This window comes from Dryobates pubescens, unplaced genomic scaffold, assembly GCF_014839835.1.
Source record: "Dryobates pubescens isolate bDryPub1 unplaced genomic scaffold, bDryPub1.pri scaffold_144_arrow_ctg1, whole genome shotgun sequence".
In the NCBI taxonomy this organism is placed as follows: Eukaryota; Metazoa; Chordata; class Aves; order Piciformes; family Picidae; genus Dryobates; species Dryobates pubescens.
Window position 1 is genome coordinate 1 of NW_026530735.1, and position 20,408 is coordinate 20,408.

Below are 20,408 nucleotides of genomic sequence, written 5' to 3' on the forward strand. Positions count from 1 at the left end.
CGGTTGGAGTACCACACCCCCACCTGCGGGCAGCAGCGGGGCTCAGCCACCGGGACACCAAGGGGGGCGTGGGGTGCTGACCATGGAGATGGAGATGGACACAGGGTGGGGACCCTGGGGGGGTGGTGACCATGGGGTGGTGACCACCATGGGGTAGCGATGAACATGGGGTGATGACCGTGGGGTGGTGGTGGTGACCGTGGGGTGGTGGTGGTGACCATGGGGTGGTGATGAACACGTGGTGATGACCATGGGGTGGTGGTGACCATGGGGTGGTGATGAACATGTGGTGATGACCATGGGGTGGTGGTGGTGACCATGGGGTGGTGGTGACCATGGGGTGATGGCGACCATGGGGTGGTGATGAACATGTGGTGATGACCATGGGGTGGTGGTGGTGACCATGGGGTGATGGCCATGGGGTGGTGGTGACCATGGGGTGGTGGTGACCATGGTGTGATGGTGACCATGGGGTGGTGATGAACATGTGGTGATGACCATGGGGAGATGGTGACCATGGGGTGGTGATGAACACGTGGTGATGACCATGGGGTGGTGGTGGTGACTATGGGGTGGTGGTGACCATGGGGTGATTGCCATGGGGTGGTGGTGACCATGGGGTGGTGGTGACCATGGGGTGATGGCCGTGGGGTGGTGGTGACCATGGGGTGATGATGAACATGTGGTGATGACCATGGGGTGGTGGTGGTGACCATGAGGTGGTGGTGGTGACCATGGGGTGGTGGTGACCATGGGGTGGTGATGAACATGTGGTGATGACCATGGGGTGGTGGTGGTGACCGTAGGGTGGTGGTGGTGACCATGGGGTGATGGTGACCATGGGGTGATGGCCATGGGGTGGTGGTGACCATGGGGTGGTGGTGACCATGGGGTGATGGCCGTGGGGTGGTGGTGACCATGAGGTGGTGGTGACCATGGGGTGATGGTGACCATGGGGTAGTGGTGACCATGGGGTGATGGCCATGGGGTGGTGGTGACCATGGGGTGGTGATGACCATGGGGTAGTGACCACCATGGGGTAGTGATGAACATGTGGTGATGACCATGGGGTGATGATGACCATGTGGTGGTGATGACCATGGGATGGTGGTGACCATGGGGGGATGGCCATGGGGTGATGATGACCATGGGGTGGTGATAACCATGGGGTGATGGCCATGGGGCGGTGGTGACCATGGAGTGGTGGGGACCATGGGGTGGTGACCACCATGGGGTAGTGGTAAACCTGTGGTGATGACCATGGGGTGTTGGTGACCATGGGAGGATGATCATGGGGTGTTGGTGACCATGGGGTGGTGATGACCATGGGGTAGTGGTGAACATGGGAGGATGATCATGGGGTGTTGGTGACCATGGAGTGGTGACCATGGGGTGATGGTGACCATGTGGTGTTGACCATGTAGTGTTGGTGACCATGGGGTGATGATGACCATGGGGTGGTGATGACCATAGGGGGGTGATGACCATGGGGGGGTGATGACCATGGGGTAGTGGTAAACATATGGTGATGACCATGGGGTGATGACCATGGGGGAGTGATGACCATGTGGTGGTGATGACCATGGGGTGTTGGTGACCATGGGATGGTGACCTTGGGTGATGGTGACCATGGGGTGATGACCATCTGGTGGTGATGACCATCTGGTGGTGATGACCATGTGGTGGTGGTGGTGGCCATGGTGATTATCATGGGGTGGTGGTGACCATGGGGTGGTGATGACCATGGAGTGATGACCATGGGGTGTTGGTGACCATGGGGTGATGACCATGGGTTGTTGGTGACCATGGGGTGATGACCATGGGGGAGTGATGACCATGTGGTGGTGATGACCATGGGGTGTTGGTGACCATGGGATGGTGACCTTGGGTGATGGTGACCATGGGGTGATGACCATCTGGTGGTGATGACCATGTGGTGGTGGTGGTGGCCATGGTGATTATCATGGGGTGGTGGTGACCATGGGGTGGTGATGACCATGGAGTGATGACCATGGGGTGTTGGTGACCATGGGGTGATGACCATGGGTTGTTGGTGACCATGGGGTGATGACCATGGGCCAGTGATGACCATGGGGTGTTGCTAACCATGGGGTTGTGACCTTGGGGTTTTGGTGACCATGGAGTGATGACCATGGGCCAGTGATGACCATGGGGTGGTGAGCTTGGGGTGTTGGTGACCATGGAGTGATGACCATAGGGCAGTGATGACCATGGGGGGGTGGTGGCCACGGTGGAGCTGACCTCGCGGTGGCCATGGCGTCCCTTCTCCAGCACGTGCAGGGTGTAGTTGGTCCTCTGGCCCTTGCTGTTGAACTCCACCCTCCCTGTCAGGCCATCGTACTCCACCTGGGCCAGGAGAAGACATCTGGGGCAGGAGGGGACATGGGGTGGGGGGGAGGGGGAGGGGGAGGGGAGCAAGACCCTTCCCCACCCCCAAAAAGATCCAACCCAACCCCAAAATCCACCTCTGGAGACCTCCAGAGGAAGATGGAGAAGGTTGGAAGAACCCTTGGGTCGCTTTGAGGAACCTCAAGAAGGGCTTGGGGGCACCAAGGAGCTTCTGGGGGCTCCAAGGAGCTTTTGGGGATCCTCCAAGGAGCATTTGGGGTCCTCCAGAAGAGCTTTTGGGGTCTTCCAGGTGGGTTTTGGGGTCCCACAGGACTTTGGAGTCACTCTAGCAACTTTTTGAGGTCCCTCCCTTGAGGCTCCCCAGTTGGGTTTAGTTGTCCCCACTTGGGTGTTGAGGTTTCTCAGGAGGGTTTGAGGTATCCCAGTTGGGTTTTGTTGTTCCCAGTTAGGTTTTGAGGTTCCTCAGTTGGGTTTTGATGTCCCCAGTTGGGTTTTGGTGTCCCCAGTTGGGTTGTCAAGATCCTCAGGAGGGTTTTGAGGTTCCCCAGCTGAGGTTTGAGGTTCCTCAGTTGGGTTTTGAGGTTCCTCAGGAGGCTTCTGGTGTCCCCGGTTGGGTTTTGAGGTTCCCCAGTGGAGTTTTGAGGTTCCTCAGGAGGCTTTTGGTCTCCCCAGTTGGGTTTTGAGGTTCCTCAGGAGGCTTTTGGTCTCCCCAGTTGGGTTTTGAGGCTCCCCAGTTAGGTTTTGAGGTTCCTGAGGAGGCTTTTGGTCTCCCCAGTTGGGTTTTGAGGTTCCCCAGGAGGCTTTTGGTCTCCCCAGTTGGGTTTTGAGGCTCCCCAGTGGAGTTTTGAGGTTCCTCAGGAGGCTTTTGGTGTCCCCAGTTGGGTTTTGAGGTTCCCCAGTTGGGTTTTGAGGTTCCCCAGCTGAGGTTTGAGGTTCCTCAGGAGTCTTTTGGTGTCCCCAGTTGGGTTTTGAGGTTCCCCAGTGGAGTTTTGAGGTTCCTCAGGAGGCTTTTGGTGTCCCCAGTTGGGTTTTGAGGTTCCCCAGTTAGGTTTTGAGGTTCCTCAGGAGGCTTTTGGTGTCCCCAGTTGGGTTTTGAGGTTCCCCAGTTAGGTTTTGAGGTTCCTCAGGAGGCTTTTGGTGTCCCCAGTTGGGTTTTGAGGTTCCCCAGCGGTGTTTGGGTGACCCTGGAGGTGCTCCCACCCTCCCCATGCCCCCCCCGCCCTGCTCCCCCCCAGGGGGGTTTGTCCCCTGCCCCTCACCATCCTCAGGTAGTTCATCAGGCTGGTGCCGTGGGGCCAGATGCTGGGGGAGGCGCAGGCCAGGGGCCGGCCTCCGATCTCCTGGCTGCGGTTGAGCTCCCGAACCGCTCCGACCACCACGTGCACCGCGTCGAAGAGCAGCGCCGCCGACAGCTGCGGGCACCAAGGGCAGGGCAGGGCGGGGACAGGATGGGGAGAGGGAGGGCAGGGAGGAGATGGACATGGAGGGGATGGAGGAGGAGGAGGAGGAGGGGGAGGGGGAGGAGAAGGAGAAGGAGAAGGAGAAGGAGAAGGAGAAGGAGAAAGAAGGAGAAGGAGAAGGAGAAGGAGAAGGAGAAGGAGAAGGAGAAGGAGAAGGAGAAGGAGAAGGAGAAGGAGAAGGAGAAGGAGGAGGAGGAAGAGAAGGAGGAGGTGGAGGAGGAGAAGGAGAAGGAGAAGGAGAAGGAGAAGGAGAAGGAGAAGGAGAAGGAGAAGGAGAAGGAGAAGGAGAAGGAGAAGGAGAAGGAGGAGGAGGAGGAGGAGGAGGAGAAGGAGAAGGAGAAGGAGAAGGAGAAGGAGAAGGAGAAGGAGAAGGAGAAGGAGAAGGAGAAGGAGAAGGAGGAGAAGGAGGAGGAGAAGGAGGAGGAGGAAGAGAAGGAGGAGGTGGAGGAGGAGAAGGAGAAGGAGGAGGAGAAGGAGAAGGAGAAGGAGAAGGAGAAGGAGGAGAAGGAGAAGGAGGAGAAGGAGAAGGAGAAGGAGAAGGAGAAGGAGAAGGAGAAGGAGAAGGAGAAGGAGAAGGAGAAGGAGAAGGAGAAGGAGGAGGAGAAGGAGGAGGAGGAGAAGGAGAAGGAGAAGGAGAAGGAGAAGGAGAAGGAGAAGGAGAAGGAGAAGGAGAAGGAGAAGGAGAAGGAGAAGGAGAAGGAGAAGGAGAAGGAGGAGAAGGAGGAGGAGAAGGAGGAGGAGGAAGAGAAGGAGGAGGTGGAGGAGGAGAAGGAGAAGGAGGAGGAGAAGGAGAAGGAGAAGGAGAAGGAGAAGGAGAAGGAGGAGAAGGAGAAGGAGAAGGAGAAGGAGAAGGAGAAGGAGAAGGAGAAGGAGAAGGAGAAGGAGAAGGAGAAGGAGGAGGAGAAGGAGGAGGAGGAAGAGAAGGAGGAGGTGGAGGAGGAGAAGGAGAAGGAGGAGGAGAAGGAGAAGGAGAAGGAGAAGGAGAAGGAGAAGGAGAAGGAGAAGGAGAAGGAGAAGGAGAAGGAGAAGGAGAAGGAGAAGGAGAAGGAGAAGGAGAAGGAGGAGAAGGAGAAGGAGAAGGAGAAGGAGAAGGAGAAGGAGAAGGAGAAGGAGAAGGAGAAGGAGAAGGAGAAGGAGGAAGAGAAGGAGGAAGAGAAGGAGGAGGTGGAGGAGGAGAAGGAGAAGGAGAAGGAGAAGGAGAAGGAGAAGGAGAAGGAGAAGGAGAAGGAGAAGGAGAAGGAGAAGGAGAAAGAGGAGGAGGAGGAGGAGGAGGAGATGGGGCCATGGAGAACGTGGAAGAGATGGGACAGGTGGAGATGGGGAACATGGAGATGAAGGAGGTCCTCCCATGGGCTTTGAGCTTCTCCTATGGGGTTCTGGGTTCCACTATGAGGTTTTGGGCTTCTCCTATAGGGTTTGAGGTCCCCCTCCCCCGGCATGGGACTTGGAGGTTCCCCCCATAGGGTTTTGAGGTTGTCCTACAGGGTTTTGAGGTCCTCCCATGGGCTTTTGAGGTCCTTCCATGGGGTTTTGATGTTCTACCATGGGGTTTTGGGGTTCTCCTACAGGGGTTTGAGATCCTCCCATGGGATTTGGAGGTCCTCCCATTGGGTTTTGAGATTCTCCCATGGGGTTTGGAGGTTCTCCTATGGGGTTTTGGGGTTCTCCTGCAGGGTTTGGAGGTCCCCCCAGGGGCTTGGGGTCCCCCCCTCACCGCAGGGCCGGGGTAGGGGCTGAGGTCACAGTTCTCCCTCCAGGACATGTTGAGGCTGCGGACAAACTCCAGGTAGAAGGGGTGGCTGGTGTTGAACATGGAGAACCCCAACACCGTGGAGGGGGCCTCGGCCAGGGCATCCAGGCGCAGCAGGGGGAAGTCCTAGGGGGATGCAGGAGGGCACCAGGGGTCAACAGAGGTCAACAGAGGTCAACAGAGGCCAATGGAGGCCAATGGAGGTCAACAGAGGTCAACAGGGGGCAACAGAAGACAGCAGGGGGCAACAGGGAGCAACAGAGGTCAACTGAGGTCAATGGAGGTCAGCAGAGGGCACCAGAGGTCAACAAAGGTCAACAGAGGTCATCAGGGATCAACAAAAGGTCAATGGAGTTCAACAAAGGTCAATGGAGATCAACAGAGGTCAGTTATGGTCAGCAGATGTCACCAGGGGTCACCAGGAGTCAATAGAGGTCAACATCAGTCAATGGAAGTCAACAAAGATCAATAGAGGTCAACAGAAGTCAACCATAGTCAACAGATGTCATCAGAGGTCACCAGGGGTCACCAGTGGTCAATGGAGACCAACTAAGGTCAATAGAGGTCAACCATAGTCAACAGATGTCATCAGGGGTCACCAGGGGTCACCAGTGGTCAATGGAGACCAACTAAGGTCAATAGAGGTCAACAGAGGTCAATTAAGGTCACCAGGAGTCACCAGGGATCACTGAAGGTCAACAGGGGCCAACAGAAATCAACCAAGGTCAACAGTGGTTAATGGAGGTCAACCAAGGTCAGCAGGGGTCAACTGGGGTCAGCAGGGGTCACAGGTGGTCAGCAGGGGTAATGGAAGGTCAAGAGGTGCCCAGCTCACCATGGTGGTCAGGATGTACTTGTAGAAGGCTGAGGTCATGCCCAGCTCCGAGGCCTGCAGGTGGGGGGAGAAGGTGCAGAGTTCCATGGTGACCCCAACCCACGGTGACCCCAACCCATGGTGACCCCAACCCTATAGTGACCCCAACCTATAGTGACCCCAACTCTATAGTGACCCAAACCCATGGTGACCCCAACTCTATAGTGACCCCAGCCCTGTAGTGACCCCAACCCTATAGTGATCCCAACGCATGGTGACACCAACCCATGGTGACCCCAACCCTATAGTGACCCCAACCCATGGTGACCCCAACCCATGGTGACCCCAACTCTATAGTGACCCCAGCCCTGTAGTGACCCCAACCCTATAGTGATCCCAACGCATGGTGACACCAACCCATGGTGACCCCAACCCTATAGTGACCCCAACCCATGGTGACCCCAACCCATGGTAACCCCAACCCTACAGTGACCCCAACCCATGGTGACCCCAACCCATGATGACCCCAACCCTGTAGTGACCCCAACCCATGGTGACCCCAACTCTATACTGACCCCAACCCTGTAGTGACCCCAATGCATGGTGACCCCAACCCATGGTGACCTCAACCCTATAGTGACTCCAACCCATGGTGATCCCAACTCTATAGTGACTCCAACCCATGGTGACCCCAACCCATGGTGACCCCATCCCTATAGTGACCCCAACCCATGGTGACCCCACCCCATGGTGACCCCAACCCATGGTGACTCCAACCCATGGTGGCCGCAACCCTATAGTGACCCCAACCCTACAGTGACCCCAAGCCATGGTGACCCCAACTCTATAGTGACCACAACCCATGGTGACCCCAACCCTGTAGTGACCCCAACCTATGGTTCACGACCTCAGACTCATGATCCAAGACCTCCATCCCCATGCTCCAAGGCCTCCATCCCCATGGTCCAAGACCTCCACCCCCACGCTCCCAGCCCTCCCCGCCGTGGTGCAAGCCCCCTGCCCCAGGCCCTGGGGGCACCTTGCTGAGGACGAGGTGTGAGACGGAGGCGTTGGCGTCAATGATGATGGTGGTGACCTTGTCGTCGCGGATCTCCTTCAGCAGGGGGGTTGGGTCCTGGGCCTCGTCCAGCACCCGCACCGAGAGCGTCTCCCGCGAGATCAGGAACCTCCTCACCAGCTCCTCCAGGCGCAGCAGGCCTGCAGCCACCTCCCATGGGCCTCCAACCCAGCCCTCGCCCCTCCATGGGCCTCCAACCCAGCCCTCGCCCCTCCAACCCAGCCCTCGCCCCTCCAGCTCAGCCCTCGCCCCTCCAGCCCAGCCCTCGCCCCTCCAGCCCAGCCCTCGCCCCTCCCACCCAGCCCTCGCCACTCCCATGGGCCTCCAACCCAGCCCTTGCCCCTCCGACCCAGCCCTCGCCCCTCCCACCCAGCCCTCGCCCCTCCAGCCCAGCCCTCGCCCCTCCCACCCAGCCCTCGCCACTCCCATGGGCCTCCAACCCAGCCCTCGCCCCTCCGACCCAGCCCTCGCCCCTCCCACCCAGCCCTCGCCCCTCCAGCCCAGCCCTCGCCCCTCCCACCCAGCCCTCGCCACTCCCATGGGCCTCCAACCCAGCCCTTGCCCCTCCGACCCAGCCCTCGCCCATCCCACCCAGCCCTCGCCCCTCCAGCCCAGCCCTCACCCCTCCCACCCAGCCCTCGCACCTCCCACCCAGCCCTCGCCCCTCCAGCTCAGCCCTCGCCCCTCCAGCCCAGCCCTCACCCCTCCGACCCAGCCCTCACCTCTCCAGCCCAGCCCTCACCCCTCCAGCTCAGCCCTCGCCCCTCCAGCCCAGCCCTCACCCCTCCGACCCAGCCCTCGCCTCTCCAGCCCAGCCCTCGCCCCTCCCACCCAGCCCTCACCCCTCCAGCTCAGCCCTCGCCCCTCCCACCCAGCCCTTGCCCCTCCCACCCAGCCCTCGCCCCTCCAGCCCAGCCCTCACCCCTCCCACCCAGCCCTCACCCCTCCAGCTCAGCCCTCACCCCTCCCACCCAGCCCTTGCCCCTCCCACCCAGCCCTCGCCCCTCCAGCCCAGCCCTCGCCCCTCCGACCCAGCCCTCGCCCCTCCGACCCAGCCCTCGCCCCTCCGACCCAGCCCTTGCCCCTCCCACCCAGCCCTCACCCCTCCAGCTCAGCCCTCGCCCCTCCAGCCCAGCCCTCACCCCTCCGACCCAGCCCTCACCTCTCCAGCCCAGCCCTCACCCCTCCAGCTCAGCCCTCGCCCCTCCAGCCCAGCCCTCGCCCCTCCGACCCAGCCCTCGCCCCTCCCACCCAGCCCTCGCCCCTCCGACCCAGCCCTTGCCCCTCCCACCCAGCCCTCGCCCCTCCCACCCAGCCCTCACCCCTCCAGCCCAGCCCTCGCCCCTCTCGCCCAGCCCTCGCCCCTCCCACCCAGCCCTCACCCCTCCAGCCCAGCCCTCGCCCCTCTCGCCCAGCCCTCGCCCCTCCGACCCAGCCCTCGCCCCTCCAGCCCAGCCCTTGCCCCTCCCACCCAGCCCTCGCCCCTCCCACCCAGCCCTCGCCCCTCCAGCTCAGCCCTCGCCCCTCCCACCCAGCCCTCGCCCCTCCAGCTCAGCCCTCGCCCCTCCGGCCCAGCCCTCGCCCCTCCAGCCCAGCCCTCACCCCTCCCACCCAGCCCTCGCCCCTCCAGCTCAGCCCTCGCCCCTCCGGCCCAGCCCTCGCCCCTCCAGCTCAGCCCTCGCCCCTCCCACCCAGCCCTCGCCCCTCCAGCTCAGCCCTCGCCCCTCCCACCCAGCCCTCGCCCCTCCAGCTCAGCCCTCGCCCCTCCCACCCAGCCCTCGCCCCTCCAGCTCAGCCCTCGCCCCTCCGACCCAGCCCTCGCCCCTCCGGCCCAGCCCTTGCCCCTCCAGCCCAGCCCTCGCCCCTCCCACCCAGCCCTCACCCCTCCCGCCCAGCCCTCGCCCCTCCAGCCCAGCCCTTGCCCCTCCCACCCAGCCCTCGCCCTTCCGGCCCAGCCCTCACCCCTCCAGCCCAGCCCTCGCCCCTCCAGCCCAGCCCTCACCCCTCCAGCCCAGCCCTCGCCCCTCCAGCCCAGCCCTCACCCCTCCGGCCCAGCCCTCACCCCTCCCACCCAGCCCTCGCCCCTCCCGCCCAGCCCTCGCCCCTCCAGCCCAGCCCTTGGCCTCTCCCCCACCCCCTGGACCCCCCAGCCACCTCTATCCCCCCTTCCAACCCCTTTACTGATGCCCCCAGCTCCCTCCCTGACCCCTGAGACCTTCCAGCCCCTCCCCGTCCCTCTGCCCCCCAAGCCCCTTGCTCCCCATGTTGCCCCCCACCCCCCGCCCTTTCCTTGGGTGCCCCCCCAGACCCTCCCCACCCCCTCAGTGCCCCCCTAGCCCCCTCCCCATGCCTCCCTCCCCCCCCCCGCGGCGCCCCTCCCCCTACACTCGGCCTTGGCGCAGATGAGGGAGGCCGGGGGGTAGCGGAAGCTGCGCAGGACGTGGCCCAGGGCCAGGCTCAGGTCCTCGTTGCTGGGGTAGAGGCTGACGGCGGCGAAGCGAAGGAACTGCAGCCTGGGGGTCTCCTCCGGCCCCACCTTGATGTGAGGGATCTGGGGGGGGGGGGGAGGGGCACCCACGGTGAGGGGGGGAGGGGAGGGCGGGGCTGGGAGGCGGCCGGGGGCAGAGGGAATGGAGGGGGCTGGAGGAGCTGGGGGGGCACCCAAGGAAAGGAGGGTCAGGGGTTGGGGGCACCCAGGGGGAGCAGGGGGGTTGGGGGCAGAGGGAATGGGAGGGGCTGGAGGGTCTCAGGGGGACAGGGAGGGGGCTGGGGGGCACTGGGAGGGGGCTAGGGGGGCACTGAGGGGGTGGGGAGGGTCTGGGGGGGCACCCAAGGAAAGGAGGGTCAGGGGTTGGGGGCCATGGGAGGCTTGGGGGGGCAGAGGGAATGGGAGGGGCTGGAGGGTCTCAGGGGGACAGGGAGAGGGCTAGGGGGCAGTGGGAGGGCTCTGGGGGGCACTGAGGAGGTGAGGAGGGTCTGGGGGGGCAGGGGGCACCCAGGAGGGGCAGGGGGCAGAGGGAATGAGGGGCACTGAGGGGGGCTCAAAGGGGGGCCAGGGAGGGGGCTGGGGGTCCCGGGGTGGAGCTGAGGGACCTGGGATGCATTCGGGGGGGGCCCAAGGTGGATTCTGGGGGGGTCCCGGGGTGGATTCTGGGGGGGTCATGGAATGGATTCTGGGGGGGTCCCAGGGTGGATTCGGGGGGGGTCCCGGGATGGATTCTGGGGGGGTCCCAGGCTGGATTCTGGGGGGGTCCCAGGATGGATTCTGGGGGGGTCCCGGGGTGGATTGTGGGGGGGTCCCAGGATGGATTCTGGGGGGGTCCCAGGGTGGATTCTGGGGGGGTCCCGGGATGGATTCTGGGGGGGTCCTGGAATGGATTCTGGGGGGGGTCCCGGGATGGATTCTGGGGGGGTCCCGGGATGGATTCTGTGGGGTCCCGGGATGGATTCTGGGGGGTCCCAGGGTGGATTCTGGGGGGGTCCCGGGGTGGATTCTGGGGGGGTCCTGGATGGATTCTGGGGGGGTCCCAGGGTGGATTCTGGGGGGGTCCCGGGGTGGATTCTGGGGGGGTCCTGGATGGATTCTGGGGGGGTCCCAGGGTGGATTGTGGGGGGTCCCAGGGTGGATTCTGGGGGGGTCCTGGGATGGATACTGGGGGGGTCCTGGAATGGATTCTGGGGGGTCCCAGGGTGGATTGTGGGGGGTCCCAGGGTGGATTCGGGGGGGGTCCCGGGATGGATTCTGGGGGGGTCCCAGGCTGGATTCTGGGGGGGTCCCAGGATGGATTCTGGGGGGGTCCCGGGGTGGATTCTGGGGTTCCCAGGATGGATTCTGGGGGGGTCCTGGGGTGGATTCTGGGGGGGGTCCCGGGATGGATTCTGGGGGGGTCCTGGAATGGATTCTGGGGGGGGTCCCGGGAAGGATTCTGGGGGGGTCCCGGGATGGATTCTGTGGGGTCCCGGGATGGATTCTGGGGGTGTCCCGGGATGGATTCTGTGGGGTCCCGGGATGGATTCTGGGGGGTCCCAGGGTGGATTCTGGGGGGGTCCCGGGGTGGATTCTGGGGGGGTCCTGGATGGATTCTGGGGGGGTCCCAGGGTGGATTCTGGGGGGGTCCCGGGGTGGATTCTGGGGGGGTCCTGGATGGATTCTGGGGGGGTCCCAGGGTGGATTGTGGGGGGTCCCAGGGTGGATTCTGGGGGGGTCCTGGGATGGATACTGGGGGGGTCCTGGAATGGATTCTGGGGGGTCCCAGGGTGGATTCTGGGGGGTCCCGGGGTGGATTCTGGGGTTCCCAGGATGGATTCTGGGGGGGTCCCGGGGTGGATTTCGATGGTCCCGGGGGGGGCTGGGGGCGCCGAGGGGAGGGGTTTGGGGGTGTCAGCAGTGGGAGGGGGTCCCGCGGCGGGGGGGGGTCCCGCAGCCCCTCCCCCTGACCTCCTTCTCGCCGCAGATGTGGCTGACGGTGGCGGCGGCCGCGGGGCTGGCGGCAGGGCCCAGCACCGACACCACTCCCTTGGGCAGGATCTGGCACACTGCGGGCACGGCCGGGCGCTGGCACCCCCGCCTGGCACCAGGGGGAGCCCTCCCCACGGGCCCCCCGCCCCACAGCCCCTCACCAGTGCCCCCGGCCCAGTGCCCACCCCAGTGCCCTCCAGCCACAGCCCAGTGCCCATCCCCAGAGCCCCCAGCCCAGTGCCCCCAGTGCCCACCCCAATGCCCCTCAGCCCCAGCCCAGTGCCCATTCCCCATGCCCCATGCCCCAGCCCAGTGCCCACCCCAGTGCCCCCCAGCTTCATCCCAGTGCCCAACCCCAGAGCCCCCAGCCCAGTGCCCCCAGTGCCCACCCCAATGCCCCTCAGCCCCAGCCCAGTGCCCCCCCCAGTGCCCCCCAGTCCCATCTCAGTGCCCCCAGTGCCCCCAGCCTCATCCCAGTGCCCCCCCCAGTGCCCCCCAGTCCCATCTCAGTGCCCCCAGTGCCCCCAGCCCCGTCCCACTGTCCAACCCCAGCGCTCCCAGCCCCAGCCCAGTGCCCCCACCCCAGAGCCCCCAGCCCCATCCCAGTGCCTCCAGTGCCCCCCAGCCCCATCCCACTGTCCAACCCCAGAGCCCCCAGCCCAGTGCCCATTCCCCATGCCCCCAGCCCCAGCCCAGTGCCCACCCCAGTGCCCCCCAGCTTCATCCCAGTGCCCAACCCCAGAGCCCCCAGCCCAGTGCCCCCAGTGCCCACCCCAATGCCCCTCAGCCCCATCCCAGTGCCCACCCCAGAGCCCCCAGCCCCAGCCCAGTGCCCCCAGCCCCATCCCACTGTCCAACCCCAGTGCCCCCAGCCCAGTGCCCACCCTGGTGCCCCCAGCCCCAGCCCAGTGCCCCCACCCTGGTGCCCCCAGCCCCAGCCCAGTGCCCCCACCCCAGAGCCCCCAGCCCCATCCCAGCCCCATCCCAGCTCCCACCCCAGTGCCCACCCCGGTGCCCCCAGCCCCATCCCACTGTCCAACCCCAGTGCCCCCAGCCCAGTGCCCACCCCGGTGCCCCCAGCCCCAGCCCAGTGCCCCCACCCCAGAGCCCCCAGCCCCAGCCCAGTGCCCCCAGCCCCATCCCACTGTCCAACCCCAGTGCCCCCACCCCAGAGCCCCCAGACCCATCCCAGCCCCATCCCAGCGCCCACCCCAGAGCCCCCAGCCCCACCCCAGTGCCCCCAGCGCCCACCCCGGCGCCCCCAGCCCCATCCCAGCGCCCACCCCAGAGCCCCCAGCCCCATCCCAGTGCCCCGGGCGCTCCCCCCCCCCGGCGCCCCCAGCCCCATCCCAGCGCCCACCCCAGTGCCCCCAGCCCCATCCCAGTGCCCCGGGCGCTCCCCCCCCCCCGGCGCCCCCCCAGCGGCTCACTGGTGTCGGTGGTCTCGTACTGGCTGTCCCCCTGCAGCTCGAAGATCTCCACCTCCAGCCGTGCCCGGGGGGGGGTCCCCAGGATGCCATTGAGGCGCTCCCGGGCCAGCGCCAGCGCCAGCCGCTCCCCCCGCCCGCAGCCCGACCGCTCGTCCAGGATGGCCGCTGCGGGGAGGGGGAGGTGGGCACCGGCAGCGCGACCCCCGCCGCCCCCCGACCCGCTACAGCGACCCCTAGCGAGCCCGAGAGATCCCTACGGAGCCCCACGGAGCCCTAAGGAGTCCTAGGGACCCCCCCACCGGGACCTCCACGGAGCCCTATGGACCCCCGCGACCCCCCAGCCGCCCCCCCGCCCCGCATGGAGCCCATGCCCCCTGTGCCTTCCTAGTGCCCCCCTAGTGCCCCCCTTGCCCCCCATGCCCCTTGTGCTCCCCATGCCCCCCATGTCCCTTGTGCCCCCACGCCCCTTGTGCCCCCCTTGCCCCCCATGCCCCTTGTGCCCCCCATGCCCCTTGTGCCCTCCATGCCCCTTGTGCCCCCCTTGCCCCCCATGCCCCTTGTGCCCCCATGCCCCTTGTGTCCCCCTTGCCCCTCACGCCCCTTGTGCCCCCCATACCCCCCATGCCCCTTGTGCCCCCCATACCCCCCATGCCCCTTGTGCCCCCCTTGTCCCCCACGCCCCTTGTGCCCCCCATACCCCCCATGCCCCTCGTGCCCCCCTTGCCCCCCATGCCCCTTGTGCCCCCATGCCCCTCGTGCCCCCCATGCCCCCCATGCCCCTTGTGCTCCCCATGCCCCCTGTGCCTCCATGCCCCTTGTGCCCCCTTGTGCCCTCATGACCCTTGTGCCCCCATGCCCCTTGTGCTCCCCATGCCCCCCATGCCCCTTGTGCCCCCCATGCCCCCCATGCCCCTTGTGCCCCCACGCCCCTTGTGCTCCCCATGCCCCCCATGCCCCTTGTGCCCCCCTTGTGCCCCCATGCCCCTTGTGCCCCCCATGCCCCCCATGCCCCTTGTGCCCCCACGCCCCTTGTGCCCCCCTTGCCCCCCATGTCCCTTGTGCCCCCCTTGCCCCCCATGCCCCTTGTGCCCCCCATGCCCCTCGTGACCCCCTTGCCCCCCATGCCCCTTGTCCCCCCCTTGCCCCCCATGCCCCTTGTGCCCATCATGCCCCTTGTGCCCCCCTTGCCCCCCATGCCCCCCATGCCCCTTGTGCCCCCCATGCCCCCCATGCCCCTTGTCCCCCCCTTACCCCCATGCCCCCCATGCCCCTTGTGCCCCCCATGCCCCCCATGCCCCTTGTCCCCCCCTTACCCCCATGCCCCCCATGCCCCTTGTGCCCCCCATACCCCCCATGCCCCCCATGCCCCTTGTGCCCATCATGCCCCTTGTGCCCCCATGCCCCTTGTGCTCCCCATGCCCTCCATGCCCTCCCTGCCCCCCCTCGGCCCCCATCCCCCCATTGCACCCCCCTCCTCCCAATTTCCCTCATCCCCCCCCGTCCCTCTCCCCCTCCCTCCTGCCTGTCCCTCCCCCTCCCCTGCGCTCACCCATGCGGAGCGGCGCCGGCGCCGGCTGCCCGCGGGGGGGGAGGGCAGCCAGCAGCAGCAGCAGCACCGCGGGGGTCGCTGGCATCGTCCCCAGCTCCTCATGGAGGTGGTGGCGGCCGCGGCCACGCTCGCCGCCTGCGGGGACCCCCCCCCCCCCGCCACGGCCTGAGACCCCCCCCCACCCGAGAGCCAAACCACCCCGCGCCCAAACCCACCCGCGGAGACCCTCCCAGGGCCGCCCAGAGCCACTGGGAGCCCTCCTGAGCTCCCCAGGACCCCCCACCTGGGACCCCCACCTGAGACCCCCCCACACTCGAGACCCACACCCACGGACCCCTGACCCTCCCCCCCCAGACACCCCCCCCCAGAGACCCTCCCGGGGCCATTGACCCACGAAGAGCCACCCAGACCCCCCCCACTAGGGACCCCCAGCCGGGACCCTCACCTGAGACCCCCCCCCACCCGAGACCCCACACCCACGGACCTCCACCCACTCACAGAGACCCTCCCAGGGCCGCCCAGAGCCCCCCCCCCCCCGAGCCACTGGGACCCCTCCTGAACCCCCAGAACCCCCACCTGAGAACCCCCCACTCGAGACCCACACCCACGGACCCCTGACCCCCCCCCAGACACCCCCCCCAGAGACCCTCCAAGAACCACTGGGTCCCTTCCTGAGCCACGAGGAGCCACCCAGACCCCACCCCCACTAGGGATCCCCACCCGGGACCCTCACCCACGGAGCTTCTCTCCCCCCCAACCCCCACCCAGAGACCCTCCCAGGGCCACACAGAGCCCCCCCAGGACCCCCACCTGGGACCCCCACCTGGGAAGCCCCCACTCGAGACCCACACCCACGGACCCCTGACCCCCCCCCAGACACCCCCTCCCCCAGAGACCCTTCCGTGGCCATTGACCCACGAAGAGCCACCCAGACCCCCCCCCACTAGGGACCCCCAGCCGGGACCCTCACCTGAGACCCCCCCTCCCACCCGAGACCTCACACCCACGGACCTCCACCCACTCACAGAGACCCTCCCAGGGCCGCCCAGAGCCACTGGGAGCCCTCCTGAACCCCTAGGACCCCCACCTGGGACCCCCACCTGAGACCACCCCCCCACTAGGGACCCCCACCCGGGACCCCCACCCGGGACCCCCACCCGAGACGCCCACCCACGGAGCTTCTCTCCCCCCAACCCCCACCCAGAGACCCTCCCAGGGCCACACAGAGCCCCCCAGGACCCCTACCTGGGACCCCCACCTGAGATCACTCCACTCGAGACCCACACCCACGGACCCCTGACCCCCCAGACACCCCCTCCAGAGACCCTCCCGGGGACATAGACCCACGAGGAGCCACCCAGACCCCCCCCCCACTAGGGACCCCCACCCGGGACCCACACCCGAGACCCCCACCCACCCGAGACCCCCACCCACGGAGCTTCTCTCCCCCCCAACCCCCACCCAGAGACCCTCCCAGGGTCACCCAGAGCCCCCCCCAGAGCCACTGGGAGCCCTCCTGAACCCCCAGGACCCCCACCTGGGACCCCCCACTCGAGACCCACACCCACGGACCCCTGACCCCCCCAGAGACCCTCCCAGCGGCCCCCCTCGAGCCACTAGGCCCCCCGGCACCCAAGACCTCAGGACCCCCCCCCCCCAAATCCGGGGGGGCCTCATTCCGGGGGTCTCGGGGGGGGGGGTCTGTGGTAATTGGGGGGGGTCCTGGGGGTCCCGGGTGAGAGGCTCAGGTCTCGGGGGGGGGGGGCTGTGCTAATTGGGGAGGGGTCTCAGGTCCCGGGGGGGTCTCAGGTCCCGGGGGGGGTCTGTGGTAATTGGGGGAGGGGGGGGTCTCGGGTCGCGGTCTCAGGTCCCGGGGTGGGGGTCTGTGGTAATTGGGGGGGGGGTCTCGGGTCTCAGTGTCAGGTCCCGGGGTGGGGGTCTCAGGTCCCGGGGGGGGTCTGTGGTAATTGGGGGGGGGGTCTCGGGGGGGTCTCAGGTCCCGGGGGGGGGGGGACTGTGGTAATTGGGAGGGGGGGTCTCGGGTCTCGGGGGGGGTCTCAGGTCCCGGGGGGGGGGGTCTGTGGTAATTGGGGGGGGGGGGTCTCGGGTCCCGGGGGGGGGGTCTGTGGTAATTGGGGGGGGGGGGGTCTCGGGTCCCGGGGGGGGTCTCAGGTCCCGGGGGGGGGGTCTGTGGTAATCGGGGGGAGGGTCTCGGGTCTCGGGGGGGGTCTCAGGTCCCGGGGGGGGCTCTCAGGTCCTGGGGGGGGTCTCAGGTCCTGGGGGGGAGTCTGTGGTAATTGGGGGGGGGGGGTCTCGGGTCCCGGGGGGGTCTCAGGTCCCGGGGGGGGGGTCTGTGGTAATCGGGGGGAGGGTCTCGGGTCTCGGGGGGGGTCTCAGGTCCCGGGGGGGGGCTCTCAGGTCCTGGGGGGGGTCTCAGGTCCCGGGGGGGGGTCGTCTGGGGCAATTTCGGGGGGAGGCCTCAGATGCTGGGAGGGTCTCAGGCTCCGGGGGGGGGGGCTTGAGGGGGGGGGGGGCGCCAGGTCCCGGGGGGGTGGTCCCCGAGAGCGGGAGGGGATGCGCGGGGGGGGGAGGGGGAGTCGCAGCCCCCCCCCCGGCCCGCGGCTGCCCCCGGTCCCGGCAGCGTTTCCCTGGCAACGGCGATTCGGCTCCGCGGCTGCGGCGGTTGCCAGGCAACGGCGGGGGGGGGAGGGGGGCTGGCGGGGGGGGCACCCGGACGGGACCGGCACCGGGGGGGGGGGGGGGGAGTGGGACACGACCCCTCCCCTCCCTCCCCCCCCCCGGACCCTTTCCGAGGCCCCGAGACCCCCAGTTGAACCTCCAAATGCTTCCCCCCCCCCCGCCATGGTCGGGACCCCCTCCCCGGTTCGGGACCCCCCCCCGCCATGGTCGGGACCCCCTCCCCGGTTCGGGACCCCCCCCCGGGTTCAGGACCCCCCCTCCCCCGGTTTCGGGACCCCTCCCCTGAGGCCTGGGACCCTCCCCCAGAATATTGGGGGGGGGGGGACAGGGACTCGAGACCGGGGGGGAAACAACCGGGACCGGGAGGGGGGGAGGTGGGGGCGGGGGGGGGCGGGGAACGGGAGGAGGGGGAGGAACAGGGGGCGGGGGGGGGGGGAATCGGTACCGGGGGGGGGGGGAACAAGGGGGGGGGAAACGGGGGAGGAGAGGGATTGAGACTGGGAACGGGAACCGGGAAGGGGGGAGGGGGGAGCGGAATGGGGGCTCCGGTACTGGGCGGGGGGGGCCTGGACCCGGAACCGAGAGCCGGTACCGGGGGGCGGAGGGGGAGGGGGGACACACACGGGCGGGAGTGGGAACCGAGGACCGAGACCGAGGTCGGGGACAGGGAACCGGTACCGGGGGTGGGAAACGGGACCGGGAATGGAGGCGCCGGGAGCGGCGCTGGGGGCCGGGAACCGGCAGCGGAGCCTGGGGCCGGGGAAGCGGGACCGGGAGCTGGGGATGGAGACCGCGGATGGGAACCGGGACCGGGAACCGAAGAGGAGGACAGAGACCGGGGACGGGCTGGGGCATGGGGATCGGTACCGGGAAGCGGCCCTCCGGTACCGGCGGCTGGGGTGGGGAAATGGGGACCGGGGATGGAGGGGAGTGATGGGAACCGGGAATGAGGATGGGGATCGGTACCGGGAAGCGATCCCGGGAAGGTCGGATGGGGCTGGAGTCGGCTCCCGGGGGACGGAGACCGGGGATCGGTAGCAGGGATGGAGCCGGAGCCCGGGGATCGGCGACGGACGAAACGGGGCTGGGGCTGGATCCCGGTACCGGGGCTGGATCCCGGGGGTGGATCTCGGGGGCTGGATCCCACTACCGGGGATGGATCGGGGGACGGATCACGGGGGATGGATCCCGGTACCGGGGGTGGATCACGGGGGATGGATCCTGGTACCGGGGGTGGATCCGGGAGCGGATGCCGGTACCGGGGCTGCATCCCGGGGGCCGGATCCCGATGCCGGTACCGGGGCTGGATGTCGGGGCCCGGATCCCGGTACCGGAGGCCGGTTTCGGTTGAGGGGGAGGGGGGCTGCGGATTCACGGCTTTGGCGGGGGGGGGGGATTCGGAATCGCCTCTCTCCCCCCTCCCCGCTCCCCTCCCCGCTCCCGTGGGCCCCCCCGGTTCCCATTGCCCCCCCGCGGTTCCCGGTGCCCCCCCCCTCGCTCACTCACGTCTCGGTGCGCGGCCGCCGCAGCCCCCCCGGCCCGGGGGGGGGATTGGGGGGGGGGGGCCGAGCCCAAGTCTCCTCCGCCCGGTGCGGCGGCGGCGGCGTCGGGGGGGGGGAAAGGGGGGGGGCGGCGGAGGGGGGGGTTGGAGAAAAGGGGGGGGGGGGGCGGGGCCCGGTGGGGTGCCCCCCCCCCCCCCCCGCCCTTCAGTTCTCGCTCCCGGGGCTCCCCCCCCGGGTTGGGGTTCTTTTGGGGGGGGGGGGGGGTAACGAATCCCCCTTCCCCCCCCCCTTCCCCTGCCGGTGCCGCCCACCCTGAGCGGGGGGGGGCCGAATTTGAGGGGGGGGCCTGGGGGGGCTGCCAACACTACCACCCCCCACCCCCCAGCCCCTATGGGTTCGTCCTCGCGGGGGGGGGGGGGGGGGGAAGGGCCAAAGGGGAGTGGGCGGGGCCCGGCCACACCTGCGGCGGGGCGGGGCAAAACGTAGCTCCGCCCCCACCCCCCCCTCGCCGGGGGTAAAAACACCTCCCGGGGGTCAATACCACCACCCCCCCCCGGGGCAATAATGCACCCCAGGGGCAAATCCCACCCCCCCCAATCCCACCCCCCCATGTGCCCCCTCCCAAGGACCTTTGCCCCTCTCCCCCCGGGGCTTTTACCCCCCCCCCCCCCCCCGGTGCCTGCCCCCAGCACTTTCCCCCCCCTCCCCCAAGACCTTTCTGTCCCCCTCCCCCCCAGGATCAAGCCACCCCGAACTGCCCCCCCGCCCGTATTCTTTACCCCCACCAGGGGTTCTTGCCCCCCTCCCCCTCTGCCCCCCTCCCCCCCCCCCCAATAAAACCATTTTGGGGTCGTTTCTGTCGTTTTTAATTGCAGCAGAATCATGCCCCCCCCCATCCCCGGGGGGGAATTTGGGGGGGGGGGGAGGGGAAGGCGGGGCTGGGGGTCCCCCAGACCCCAATTGGTGCTGAGCTCCCGCCCCAACCCCCCCCCCCCCGAACGGGGACCCAGGGGAGGGTCCTGGGGGGGTCCCCCAGGCCCGAACTTAGGCCACACCTCCCCCCGGAGGAGGGGGGGGGAACTGGGAACCCCCCCGGAGGGGGGAAGGGGGTCCCCCACTGCCCCCTCCCCAGTGCCCAACCACTAGGGGGCAGCAGTGCCAGGCAGGGCCACAGTGGTGCCAGGGGCACTGGGGACAGCGGTGCCAGGCAGGGCCACGGTGGTGCCAGGGGCACTGAGGGCAGCGGTGCCAGGCAGGGCCACGGTGGTGCCAGGGGCACTGAGGGCAGCGGTGCCA

The 20,408-nt window shown here is 67.8% G+C and overlaps 1 protein-coding gene across 1 annotated transcript; it reads right to left on the reverse strand.

Annotated features, from left to right (window-relative positions):
- Positions 1-5: 5 nt before the first annotated feature.
- On the reverse strand, positions 6-19,171 carry LOC128899689 (glutamate receptor ionotropic, kainate 5-like; the record flags this gene model as incomplete). The annotated part of the gene is made up of 11 exons (XM_054179364.1): positions 19,117-19,171; positions 14,911-15,045; positions 13,362-13,526; positions 11,911-12,008; positions 9,858-10,023; positions 7,434-7,612; positions 6,416-6,469; positions 5,545-5,706; positions 3,630-3,782; positions 2,263-2,367; positions 6-23 (listed from the first exon to the last, which is right to left on the reverse strand). Coding segments are annotated over exons 2-11 (1,185 nt in total), but the record flags the coding sequence as incomplete, so codon positions are not given.
- Between the last annotated feature and the right edge of the window lie 1,237 nt (positions 19,172-20,408).